Source organism: Cupressus sempervirens, chromosome 9 (genome assembly GCF_028749045.1).
Source record: "Cupressus sempervirens isolate cs-2001-9-10 chromosome 9, ASM2874904v1, whole genome shotgun sequence".
NCBI classification, from domain to species: domain Eukaryota; kingdom Viridiplantae; phylum Streptophyta; class Pinopsida; order Cupressales; family Cupressaceae; genus Cupressus; species Cupressus sempervirens.
Genome location: NC_143126.1, coordinates 714,475,315 through 714,488,875, shown reverse-complemented (window position 1 = coordinate 714,488,875; position 13,561 = coordinate 714,475,315). Strand labels below are relative to the sequence as shown.

The window sequence follows — 13,561 nt, the reverse complement described above, 5'->3', positions numbered from 1 at the left end:
GACAAGGAGAGTGAGGTAGATGAGCTATGCCTTCAATTGAGCTTAACACATTACACCATCTACCAAGCTGAAAACCAAATGAGTGGGGCAGCCACTTATGAAGAAGACAACCGTGGTTCAAAGGCACAAGAAATCACAAAAATCATTGAAGAAATTCATAACGTGGGTAGATGTGAAGGCAAAGAATGTAATTTAATCACGTGTTTTCCGTTTGAGACTTTCCATGATGAGAAAAATTCTATGGACCAGCAAATTGATGAGTCTGAAAATTCTGAATTTTATGACAGCAGCTGTACATTTTCACACAAGCACATGGTTAGTGATACCAGAAGTGAGGATAATTCAGAGATTTCAATTAAGGTTGAACCTTCATTTTATGAAGACCTTGACATGAGCGAGGATACTTATGGTAGAGTAGGAAGTTCAGATTTATCCTTGGCTTGTTCTGAAGGGGTGTTCAGCTTACCCAAAGATTTATCACCCAGTTCTTACGAGATGGCCACGGCCTACTTGTTGATTGGTGATTGGTGATTTTTTTTGTTGGTATATTTTAGCTATCAGTGAATTGCCTGTGTATGTTGGTAATATATTCGCTGATTCTATTTGGCCTCTAAGGATCAATGAGTTATTTGTAGATGAGTGGGGAGAACACACATTACCTTACGTACCACATGAGGTGTCTACATTTTTTGTCTAGTAGGGTAGTGAAGACAGTGTTAGCACTCATGATGTTGGTGATTCACCAACCACTTTTTCATTTACCCAGGATCATGTTGATTGGGTAGTCGAGGATCCAGGTGTTAATAGTATCTTACATCTGGTAGATTATGCTGTGTTGCTACACTGACACATGATTATGATCTGTGTGTTTCAGCTTTCTGACATATCAGAGTTCCAGAGATTAGGATTACTCCTTTTCCACTAGAGTGATATGGTGTTGGAGTCGGATTGGCCGGATTTATCATTGACATTGGAACAAATATTATAGGAGTGGTACAATGATATAGTGGTACAAATATTATAGGATCTAGTCAGTGGTACCTCAGACATCGCTCGAGTGCTCACTTGGGATCCAAGTGGAGCATCCCTAGGTATTGCCTTTTATTGGAGGCTAGATGGAGAGTTTGGTTGCTATCTTCTTGGGGTGGATGTGGGTATATTGTTGGGCTCCCATCTTCACTCGACAGTAGAGACTCACAGGGTCACTTATGGAGTGGGATTTTCATCCTGACTGAGGGTATTGGCACTCAGGGCAGCAACACATGACAGTTGGTGTCCCTTTATGGTTAGACGTGGGATCCTGGCATCTAGTTATTTGGCACATCAATTCCTATTATACTGTGTCGCCAATCCGGATTTGGGAAGATGCATGCTTGGTTACATTGACTAAGGAGTAGAATCTCGTTCTCAAGGTGAGTATGGGATTCTAGCATTTGATTTCTGCAGGTACGAGCGGATTGCTTGAGGGCAAGCAATCTTTGAGAAGGGAGGCTTTGTAATGTCCCTTTTTTTGGGACATTATAATTCTGTGTTGCTGGCTTACTTTGCCTAGGTTTTGGGGGCGAAAAGGTTCTTTACGGGGTTCAGTGCGAGGTTTAGCCTAGACATTTCCAGTTTCAGACCCTTCAAAGCAATTTTGGCAAGTTGTTCAGATACTTATTATTTTTAGTAAGTTAATAGGGCTCAGTATTCTTCATATCCTAGTGTTGGTTTGGAAGCGTCTCGTCGAGAGCTTTCCAACGAGCTATTGCATGTGCTTATTCGAGTTCGTTTGGTCAATTATTTTAATACCTAACGATTATATGGTTTATTGGCTAAGTGACTTTTGAAGTTCATTTAACTTGTCACTTTATTTTAAAAAGGTACTATGATCACTTAAGTGACTAAAGGACAAAAAGGTGCTTTATCCCACATTGCTTAAAAAGAGCGGGCATCACATTGGGAAAAGTGATAAAGGTACAATAGGCTCCACATGGGAAGTTATGAAGATTATAAAATTTAAAACATATATTAATCTGGAGCTGGAAACAGTTGCTGGCTATCTCTTCGAGGATGCAAAACCCTTGAAGAAGCTTTGGAGGTTGGACACAAACCTAGCCTTCTTACAGGTTTTATCTACATTTGCCAATCCAACTATTTTTACTGTTTGTAAGATTGGATCAATTGGATATTTGCATGTTATTGTATTGTTGTTGTAAAATATAATAACGCATTTGATGGTGATCTGAGTTAACTCCTGGTTTTAATATGCATTTCTAAATATTAGAGGAAATAAATACACTTTTATTTGGATTTCCTCATATGCTTATCTGCTGGTTATGAACAATTAATGTTTTGGAAGTTAGATTAAATATTGGTTTACTATTCGGATTTGAATTTGCACTTAAATATCAAGGGTTTGGGGAAAATATCCATAAAGGGATATTACATTATAGCCCATTTTTGTTTATTAGTAAACCGTAATTTTTTACCCAAAAGGGTTTTCTGCATGCAAATTTTATTTGTGCCTTTTCTCTGTGTTAAAGTTCTTATGTTATGCTCCATAAATTTTAAAAAGGTAAAATACTGATTCACCGCCTCCACCTCTCAGTATTTTCTAATTTCCTTCACAATTAACATTATTAATTCCATGAATTTCAGTTGCATTACATAAATAAGTTCAATCTAGAATCTAGAATAAAATTCATATTCAAGGAAGGAACCTGGTATATGGTGTAGCTTTGTATTTTAATGCCAAATGGAATGCAGCTTGCACATGATGGAAGAAATCCTCTGGGCAGCTAAGTCTGTGGTCATATTGCTGTCCAAACCCCACACGAGCCTTCTCAAAAATGCTTGGCATCAACCTTTGTGACTCTGGCAGCTTCTCTAACAGAGTTGTGGCTGCCCTTCAACACTCCAAACTCTCGTCTAGAAGGCTACATTTTGACTTCCATCTGTCTCTTATTTTCTCTGCAAGTAATCTGAATTAAATACTATAATAAAACCCACCAAATTCTTCACCATTTAACACAATCATGGTTTTTGAATGAAGCCATAGCTAATTCCAAAATTTCATTGAATCTTCCACCAATTCAGAGTGCTAAAAAAGCAAAAGGATTCACAATTCTCCAGGTAAATGCTGAAACCCTTTGAGAAAACATTGGAGACTTTTGAAAATAAGCAATTTTCATAAATCAACATAATGGATTCATTTTCCCTACTCAGCTTTAATAATTCCTTCGCAACAAATCATTCCATGAGGCTTCATGAACAAGATTCATTAATTACATGAAGGCATTAGCTTTTGATCAGCAAAGATAACTTTATAATAAATTTAATTCCTTCAACTTTTGTGCCAACTCTCATAATACAATCAATAACCATTAATGATAATGTCCTACGTTGACTTAGGGAAATAGTAAAGAAATAGGCTCCCCCTCATTATGACATTCATTTAATGCACTTATAAAGTCAGTTGGCTTCAATTAATAACTTTATAATAATCAATTATACATTAAGAACCCTTTTTTTCATAATTAGTACCTTGAACTTGAGCCAATAAACTTATTCCACTTAATAAGTAGAAGATATTTTCTGCAACAAGGCACATTGTGATATTGCTATCAGGATCAATATTACCTTGGCACAGGGGTGTGGCAGTGCGGGGGGATGTCGGGATGAGTTTCGTGTGCGGGAAAAAAAGAGCCTCAATTTGGGGACGGCGGGGGTGCGGCAGTGGGGGAGTGGAGGGGGGGGGGGGAGCGGGTTGCATAGTATATATATAATATATATGATTGAAAATGCTAATTATGAGATGATACTTCAATATATTATATAACATACCAAATATAGTTGAATAGAGAAAATTGAAATGCGATTCACAAACCATAAGTTCAAACTTGAAACTTCATAACCATTACCAATGACCATTTAACAAATTAACTTAGTTCAAGATGCAAGATTCAAAATTCATTGTTCAAATATGATTCTATGAATATCATATATCATGAAGATGCTCATGATGACAATGAGCCGAATAGCATGAAATAGTGAAATAATAATAATGTATCATAGCCATATCAAAGTGAGGACAATCAACAAAATGACAAAATGTCAATAATGAGAATGGAATCATCTCAAGTGCTCTCTAATCATCCCTATATCGAAGCCCTCATCATTGGAACTACTAGAATCCTTGTGGGTAAGATCCCAATCCTCAAAAGGAACACCAACTAGCCCTACATTGGCTTCTGCTACATTGTCATCCTCATCAATCTGTGTTGGATCCTCTGGCTCTACATCCCATCGTGTTCTTGGGCTCTCCTTGTACTCGCATGTCTTGCGATCTTTGAGCCTCAAGTAACCATGTACAACAATCAACTTCTCCACTCTCTTAGAGGTAAGTCTATTCCTCTTAACAGAGTGAATGAAGCTATAGGTGGACCATTTCCTCTCTGCAGTTGAGGAGCTAGACACCTGAGATAACAAAGTTGAAAGTTACAAGTTACAAACAAATGTTCATACAATTTGTAACAAATGATAAATGGTAAATCAATGATTATTAAATCAATGAATCATAAATTAAAATCAATAATGTAAAACTCTTAAAGTTAAGATTATATTATTATAAATGCTTGGAATTATTGATTACAACTTAGTATTACAAACCTGAGAAAGCAGTCGGATGGCTAGTGGGGTGATCTTTGACTTCTATGACCCATGACATTTCCACTACAAAATGGGATTCTTTTGTGCCATGGTTTTGACTTTTGAGACACACCTTTGCAATATCCGAGTATCCTACAAGTTACAAGTTCACAACATAATATTAAAATAACTTAAATAAAGTTATAACTTACAAGTAATGTAACAATAAATTATTAAAAGAACTTATAATTATAAAGAGTTTAGAGCAATGAATCAAGATTTAAGGGTTACCTGAAAGACTAGCAAATTTGGACCACTCGTTGCAAATCTCACTAGCAGTCTCAATATCATACATCCTGGCAATTCATCTAAAGAACCATTCTTCACCTCATCATCTCGAAGTGGTGTGACTCTACCAAGCCTAGGTATGTACCACTTCGGGTTCACTGAATGGGCAGCCATGTGCAAAGGAGTGTTCAACTTCTCCCACCTGCGGTGAATAATAGGCTCAATGTGATCCGTATAGAATGCTAGAGTGGGGTCTCTCTCATGCACAACAACCCTCATCTGCCCAAGCATGGAATCAATGCACTCATAAACCTCTCCAAGGCTAGGTGAATCTGCATCTCCATATCTGATCACCTAAAACACTAGAGTAATGATGCAGACTATGTATTTTGCGTCACTCCAAAACTGATCACTCTTCACTCTCTCCTTTACCCTCTTCCCCTGCTTTGTTCTGGACTCAGGCCATCGATTCCATTCTTGTGTCATAACCATGAGTTGCAATGCCTATTCCAACTCAATCATTCTCTCCAAGAGAATATAATATGATGCATACCTGGTCTCAAGTGGTTTTAGGAATTGCTTCTTTGTGAAGCTCCTGAAAAGTGCATGTGATGTATGGTGATTGCAGATAAACATCTACACCTCTCTCCCATCATTAACCACCTTTCTAATCCACTCTATTTTCCCCATGTCTTTGAGTGCATTGTTCATGGCATGCACACAATGTGGAGTCCACCAAATATGCCTATAGGTTGCCTCAACAAGCCTCCCTGCAACTTTGCACACATGTGCTGCATTTGTCACAACTTGGATCACATTTTGTGGCCCAACCTCCTCAATGGCTTTCCTAAGAACATGAAACTGAAAATCAGCATCTTTACGATGCCCTGAACAATCAATTGCCTTCAAAAAGTATGCGCTCTCGATGCATGTAACCATAATGTTGATGAGTGGACGATGACTAATGTCCATCCACCCATCCATGATAATGCCGTAGCCTGAATCCATCCAACATGCTTTCATCTCCTCCATCAAGATCCCAACCTTGTCATAGGCTCTATCCAACACTGTGGTCCTCAACTTGTTGTCACTTGGTGGCACATATGATGGGGCTCCCTCGTTCACTGCCATGGACATCATCCTCACAAAATAGGGAGATCGAGCCACATGTGTAGAGACGCCATTGGAAAAGAAGAAATCACCAACAACATCATTTAACCGGTACCTTGCATGCATGTTAAATAAATGAGCAATGGGGTTACTGCCACTATAACTTGTAGTTGCTTTCCGTTTCCCCCTACTGCTATCCCCTGTTGAACTGTTTGTAGGTGAGGAAAATGATGGTGTAGGTGACATAGTCCCTACTCTCTGATGCAAGATACGAGTAGATGTATCTTGCTGCCTCTGTAATTGCTGTATATTCTGTACTTGTTGTCTAGCAGACAAAGATCTAGGCATTGGAACATCACTATCATCAGGAATGCCCCATAGTTTGTTCACTTCAATTCTGTATTTCACATTCTCAAGATTTGACAAGAATATGCATGGGTTCACGCCATAGCCACTCCAAAAAAGGTGTGAATTAACTCTTGTAATGCTGCCAAACCATTTTGCGCCATATATATTACACTTCTATTTACGTGTGCCACCACCTGAAGGTGTAGGGCGTGTAATTTTCGTAGTAAACTATTTTAGAGGGGACTTTGGATCATAAGGACCCCTAGCATACTTTGTCAAAATCTCTAAAGGGCAATCAATAGAAGGCACCCCTATTGCAATATAAGGAGGCTCTTCCTCAGATTGACCATCTACATCAGCCCATGATCACTTCCTTCGGGCTCAGGCTCATAATCAGATGCACTTGCCTCATTAATTTCTCTGTCTTCTGCACTTTGGCCGGATCTAGATGCCATTTATAAAATTGCATTTCACAAAATGAAAATAAAATTATAAAAATGATCATGATACATTTCAGCCCAAGTAAAAATAAGTTATAAAAACTAGTTTCAGCCTACTTAAAACTTTACTATTTAATTTTAGCAATAACTAATTAAAAATATTAAAAAAGGAAGCTAAATGCTAAATACTAAATACATTTCAGCATATGCCATTTTCCCATATTTTTATTTTAAGAACAATGAAAAAATTAATATAGATAATAAAAATCATAGAACTATCAACTATCTACTATCAACAAGATTCGATAATGAAATATTCAAAAATTTAAGTTGAAACTTGAAAGTAAAACTAAATACTAAATACCAAATTAAAAAATTATAAATTGATTTTTAAAACCAAAAAAAGTTGTAAAATTAAAAAAAAAACTACTTTGAACTTGAGGAGACACTTGCCAAATCAATCTTCTTGCTCCTCTTGCTCCTCTTGATCTTGCAATCCCTTGCAAAATCACCCACTAAGCTCTCGCAAACTCCTCCAAACTCTTTTGCTCACTTAGCTCCTTACTGCTCCAAAACAATGAAATGAAATGGTGAAAATGAAAATGGGGTCTATTGGTCTTATTAAACCTTCAAATAGACCACATGGGACCCACACCCAATTAGGGTTAGCATGCCTAAAAAACAAATTAAAAAAAAAAAATGCAAAAAAACTTTTTATTTTTGACCTTTTCGGCCATCTAGCTTGCCGCACCCCACGAGCACCCTGGGAGCACCCCCGCACACACCACGCACCCGAGCACTGCGTCCCACCCAGGTGCTTGATTGGTGTGGTAACATAATTTTTGCCGGTGGGGGTACTTGGGTGCGTTGAGGTTTTGACCCGGGTGCACGCTTCTGGGTTACGCTGATCAGGATTTAATTGTGTGTTTGAGTTAAACTCATTGACCATATTTCATGAGTAGTGGTTTACACAAACCCATTTCTCATGACAACGAATAGAACACTTACCACTCATTGGATCCGGTTGATGCTCATAGAGGTGAAATGCTGGGATTTCCCAGAAGGTCACCTATCCCTATACTACTCTTGCTAGAGCATGCTTAACTATAGAGTTTCCTCTATGGTTAAATCCACTCTACTTGCAACTCCATTTGCAATACCTTCACCAAGTGTCGTACCTTATGAACCATTTATTAGAAAGCCCCTTAAGCTCATCACTTGACAAGTAGGAGATATTCTCCACAAGAAGTCAAATTGTGATATTGCTATCATGATTTAACTATGTAGTTTTTGAGTCAAACTCATTGGCCCATATTTCATGAGTAGTAGTTTACACAAACCCATCTCTCATGATAATGAATAAACACTTAACACTCAATGGATCTAGGTGATGCTCATAGAGGTTAAGGGGCTTTCTAATGAATGGTTCATAAGACACAACACTTGGTGAGGGTTTTGCTTTTATGAAAAACACCCACATTTCTATTTGAAATCATTTACCAACAAAAGATCATACCTGACACCAATGACCAATGTTGTATTAATTGATCTGCACATATTTGCTTGAATAGCCAAAGGATCATTTGCGCTCTCCAAGGTTGTCCTTCTGAAAATGGAGTTCTATGTTTCTTTCTTGTTTTGCAAGCTCTACAAATACCTTGTATCTGCTACTAGATCTTGGGTAAACCTTCAACATAGTTTTTTGATCCAATTGGGTGAAATAAGAAGTTTACGATGCCCATAACTTTGATATCAAAGAGTATTGATAGTAGATGAAATCTTTACAGCCAACGCCTCTGGAAGCTTTCTAGTTTCAACAAGCTAACACAAACCATGATCTTCTATCGCATGTGCTATGGCTTTTTGTAGACTTCTTGTCAACAATATGATACTTGTGTGCATTGAAAATGATGTCCAACTTGCCATAGTGATGCTTAATCTAAGTTATTGATAGCAAATTAAGCTCTATTCTTGGAACATAGTATATATTGAGGAAGATGAGAGATTTTCCTCTAGAGTTTATGTGAATAAAGCATTTGCCGACATTGTGTACTTCTCACCACCAAAGATCAATGAATATGAGCTAGCCATATATTTAGTACCATACGAAAGAGTTTGAGTGATTCGCCAGTTGTTTGGCCATGAAAGCATAGAAGATTGACTCTTGCTTAGAATGCTTTGTGACATGAGCTTTTGGTTGAGGCCTTTCTTGGTTGGATTTTTGATCAACCAATCTCTTTCTGCAATGCTTCCTTTACCACAATAATTACATGTGACATAATAAATTCTTCAAAGTATCTTGATTTTGTCGTTGTCATTTCTTTTGATGCCACTTGCTTCTGCTCTTGTTCTTGGTTGCAAGAGTCTACTCTACATTCAGTGACTCATGGAGATGGTCATATGATTTTTGTAAGCTTTTCAACTTAAAAACCAACATGTCTTTTTCTTCTTCTATTGTGCAACCTATAGTACCAATTGATCATGAATGCCTTTGATCTTCATTAAATAATCCTGCAAAGACATCTTCTCATCCATTGTGATGGAGAACAACAAATTGTGAAGGAAGTAACCTTTTCTCTTTTGACATCTCATGTAGATCTCACAAGTGTTTCTATTTTCTTGAAGGAATTCTTTGAAGCATTTCATTTGATGAGGGATAGTTAACTGAGCATAATGGATTCACAATTACTCTCATTGAACTTGTCTTGTTACATACCTGCCACAGTAGGTCAACTATCACATCGTAAGATGACTTTTTTAAGGTGTTGCAATTTTGCCAATGAATCTTGGCTGCCTTCCAACTTAATGATGTATCCCATGATATTAAAGTGGATCAAATACCATTATTGAAAGGGTAAAGATGAATATACATTTGAGTGTAATCGACAACATCAAATAGAAGGACAACGGTCAGAAAACAAGGAACAATAATGAAAATCAGAAGTGTTTACACTAAAGATGCATAATCAGGATCAAAATCTCTAATCTGATTCAGCCTTGTTATAATCAGCATCTGATAATCTGAATAACAACTCTTGTGGTATCATCATGGCCTAGTATTATTGTCAATTAATTATCTTCATATATGATTTTATATAAATGCTTGTATCAATAATTTTTTTCTGAAATTTCATCACTATTTGAAGCTGTAAGGGGAAGAACCATGAGGGTTGCTATCTAGGTAGGTACCCCAGATGGATGTCCATGTTGCCTGTGATTGGGGCCAAGAGGGCCAAAACTCCACTCTTGGGCTTAGATAGAACAATCAAGAGACCTCCTTTACAACCTCCTCTTCGAATCTATAACGATGGCTACTGAATCTTAGGAGATGAAGCATGGATAGGGAAAGCTGATATGAGCACCCCAATAGGTAGGAACATTGGGCGAATGCCATTGTTGCCTGTCTTTTAGGTCAAGAGGGCCAAAGTTCTTCTCTTGAGCTTAGCGTGTGATGGCTTTGGGCAGACCTATCATACTTCTCTAATGTGTTTGCAATGATGCTATAAATATTGTATGAATATCACACATTAGGGCCAACTCTAATAATGGCTTTATATATTTCACACCACTTCATACTTTTTTTATGTTATGATTGCAAGATTCAAATCTGAGATTGCACTATTTCAAGAGATATTTGATTTTGTTAGATATATCCTAATGGTTGCTTTGTTTCAATTATGATTCTAAGGAAATCTTCTAGGGAAAATTAAGAAGTGGACATGACATTGGACCCTTCAATGATCAATCTTCAGCTCTATTTGTGTGATGACAAGCAAGAATGGATTATTATTTTTTTTCCCTTTTGTATGCAAAATGAGGTAAATAAGTTTTAGTGGTCAAAATGCTTTGAATGACACTTTTAAGGGTTAAGCTCATGATTTGGCAAGACCTTGAATGGCCACGTAGATGAATCTTTTTGTTACTTGGGTCTAGGCCTATATGATAAACCAGCACCATAGGATTTTCTATCGTTGTGGTGACTATTTGTTATGGAAAATTGATGTTGTTGTGTTAAACATTGGAGATGAAAGCTCCTTATGATTTACAAGACGATGCTTCTATTATGAAACAATTGTGAAGAAAATACGAAAATAGTCTAACTGCTGTCTTTTGGTCACAATTTCTTTAGAACATTTTACTACTACTGAGACCCTTCTTGGATTTGCAAAATGTTAATGACTAAGAAGCCACCCAATCCAATCTTGGGTAACAAAGGTATACTCCTTGTAACTAGAGGCACTGATATGAAACTAAAACCACGATTATGGGAAAAATTGCCAATGTTCACTATGCCTCCAAAATAGATTGCAAGATGATTCGCCAAAAACTTTTGTAGATGAGCACTATGACTCAAAACATATTGCAAAAAGCCATGATTCTTTAGGAGAAAAACGGAGAAAACCATACATGATTTTTGAGGTGAAGTCGAACCAAACAACATGATTCAAGATATGGACCAGAGGATACAAAACTTCATTTTAGAGGAAAAACGGTTTAGGAGAATTTATTAATACACAACAAATAATCTTTGAGGGAAAAAAAATTAGACAACGACAAGTAATTTGAGGAAAAATTATTAAAAGCTAACAAATAATTTTTGAGGAATTTTTTAAATTTAAACCCAACATATGATTTTTGAAGAAAAATTTATTAAAACCAACATATGTTTTTTGAGGATTTTTTTTATTAAAACCTAACAAGTAATTTTTGAGGAAAAAATCATTAAAACACAACAGATAGTTTTTGAGGAAAAATTATTACAACCCACAGAGAAATCTTCATGTACCAAAATGTGAGACTTCGTGTGGTAAAACAACTCATGCAAACATCATGCAACTCACAAAAAGCACATGCAGGTACATGCAACTCAAACCAATAAATCACGCAATCAAAACTCTCAACTAGGCTTGGGATTCCACCAAACATCTTTGAAGACTAACCAGAATTTTCATAAAATGCCTCCGACAATTTTTGTTTCAAAAAATTGAAAAACAAATTTTTGGAAAAAAATCCAGATCTGAAGAAATTCAATTCAAATTTTTAAATTTTTTTGCCAAATTTTATGTAAACTTGTCGATCCGCTCTGATACCATGTTATGGTAAATTGATGTTGTTGTATTAAACATAGGAGATGAAAGCTCCTTCCATAGATTTACAAAGATGATGTGTCTATTATGAAATAATCCTGAAAAAAAGATGAAAATAGAAACTACCTGCTAAACTAAAGACTAACTAAGATGAGTATTCAAGAAACATTATAATATTCTAATACTAGTTGCAACTTTGAGTGGGTCTTGCAACTATGTCAAGGCCAAATACTTTCCCATTGAAAAGACCTTGCATGGCCTCATAGATGAATCAATTTATTAATGGGATCCAGGCATATAGTTAAAATTGGTAACATAGGACATTGCACCTAATCACCCCAAAGTCTGTTCAAAGTCCTCATTAGGAACAGCTGTGTTGAAATCCCTAAAGAGACCATTGCAAAAGTCAGAACACACTTCAAATTTATCAAATCTTCAAACTCAGCATTTGACACTTTGACTTTAAAACGTATCATAACTATTTATACAATAGCACGCCAAATCGACGAAGTATCACTTTGCTTCTTACAGACATCTTTTGGAGATGAACCTAGACTAGCAGTGCACTGGGGGGATGATACGTGTTGGCATTATTTTTCCAGCTAAATAGAAACAAGAAAGCGTCATCCCTAGTATGCAAAGCAAGTATTCCTTGATCTGTGTAAATATTATCATGTTTGATAGTTTGATATTAATCATATTCTGCGACATTGTGAGTGACCATTGTGGCTTTGTTTATTAATTGTCTTCAGATGAATAGGAATTGAAGATTGTAACTAGAGTTTGAACCAAATTATTGGTTCTTTTGGAGGAATATAAATTAGTATGTATAAAGTGTTCAGAAGCTTCTGTAGTATCCTTTCACATAATGACTATGCATGTGAGAAAGTGCACCTATGATTTTGATATTATCTAGAAAATGGGTTCATTTAGTTAGCAATTTACCTGCTAGATGAGAAGCTTGATACTGGAATTGGACTTCTATAAAATAGTCAAACTTAGTACTGAGACTAAGGAAAACATCAATCTGTGAGCATATTATTCTTGATTGTGCATCATAAGTAATACTGCTTGAAAGAAGACTAACATCTAATAATACTTTTGTTATCCTGTGCTCACATTATACAATTAGTTGATTTGCTTGACATTTTTTTGATTACGTGGGTTTAAAAAAATAAACTTTAATTTACCAGATGAGATGATGAGTATTATGCGATAGGGTGTTTTGTTTCAAGTGCGATATGTATGCAAATAAGTAACACCCAGTATGATTAGGTTCGTAACAACTATGATTTCTAATGCTTGACATTTATGCAGATATTTGTTAGACAGACCCCGTGTCAAACCTGTTGCGCAAGATCCTTCAAATGAGAGAACTCGACTTCTAATTTTATCAGAAAACATCAAAGATCCAGGTAACAAATTATACACTCTTATTGGAGCATTTGTTTTTCCATTTCTCCAATACAAATAACAGAGATGCAAATACAGAGAAAATGTTCCGAATGATGCTTTTATTTAGTATTGTATGTGATGTATTACTTGTTTTCTTTGATGGGTAAAGGTGTATCTATTTTTGGGGGTCGTCCTCCAAATATTTATATGCACAAAATTAGAGATTTTGAGGAAATGATCTTTGAAAACAGGCTTTCCAAAAAT

At 36.4% G+C, this 13,561-nt stretch overlaps 1 protein-coding gene across 4 annotated transcripts in view; it reads left to right on the top strand.

The window, feature by feature from the left end:
- The window catches only part of LOC149540716 (S-adenosyl-L-methionine-dependent methyltransferases superfamily protein), a 171,554-nt gene that overhangs the window by 43,702 nt on the left and 114,291 nt on the right, over positions 1–13,561 (top strand). For all 4 annotated transcript variants that reach the window (XR_016356431.1, XM_089801811.1, XM_089801810.1 and 1 more), the window contains exon 3: positions 13,220–13,317. Coding sequence is in view for 3 of the 4 variants with exons in the window: in XM_089801811.1 (XP_089657937.1) it covers positions 13,220–13,317 (98 nt within the window). In the remaining variant the exon portion in view is untranslated. The remainder of the gene's footprint in view (positions 1–13,219; positions 13,318–13,561) is intronic.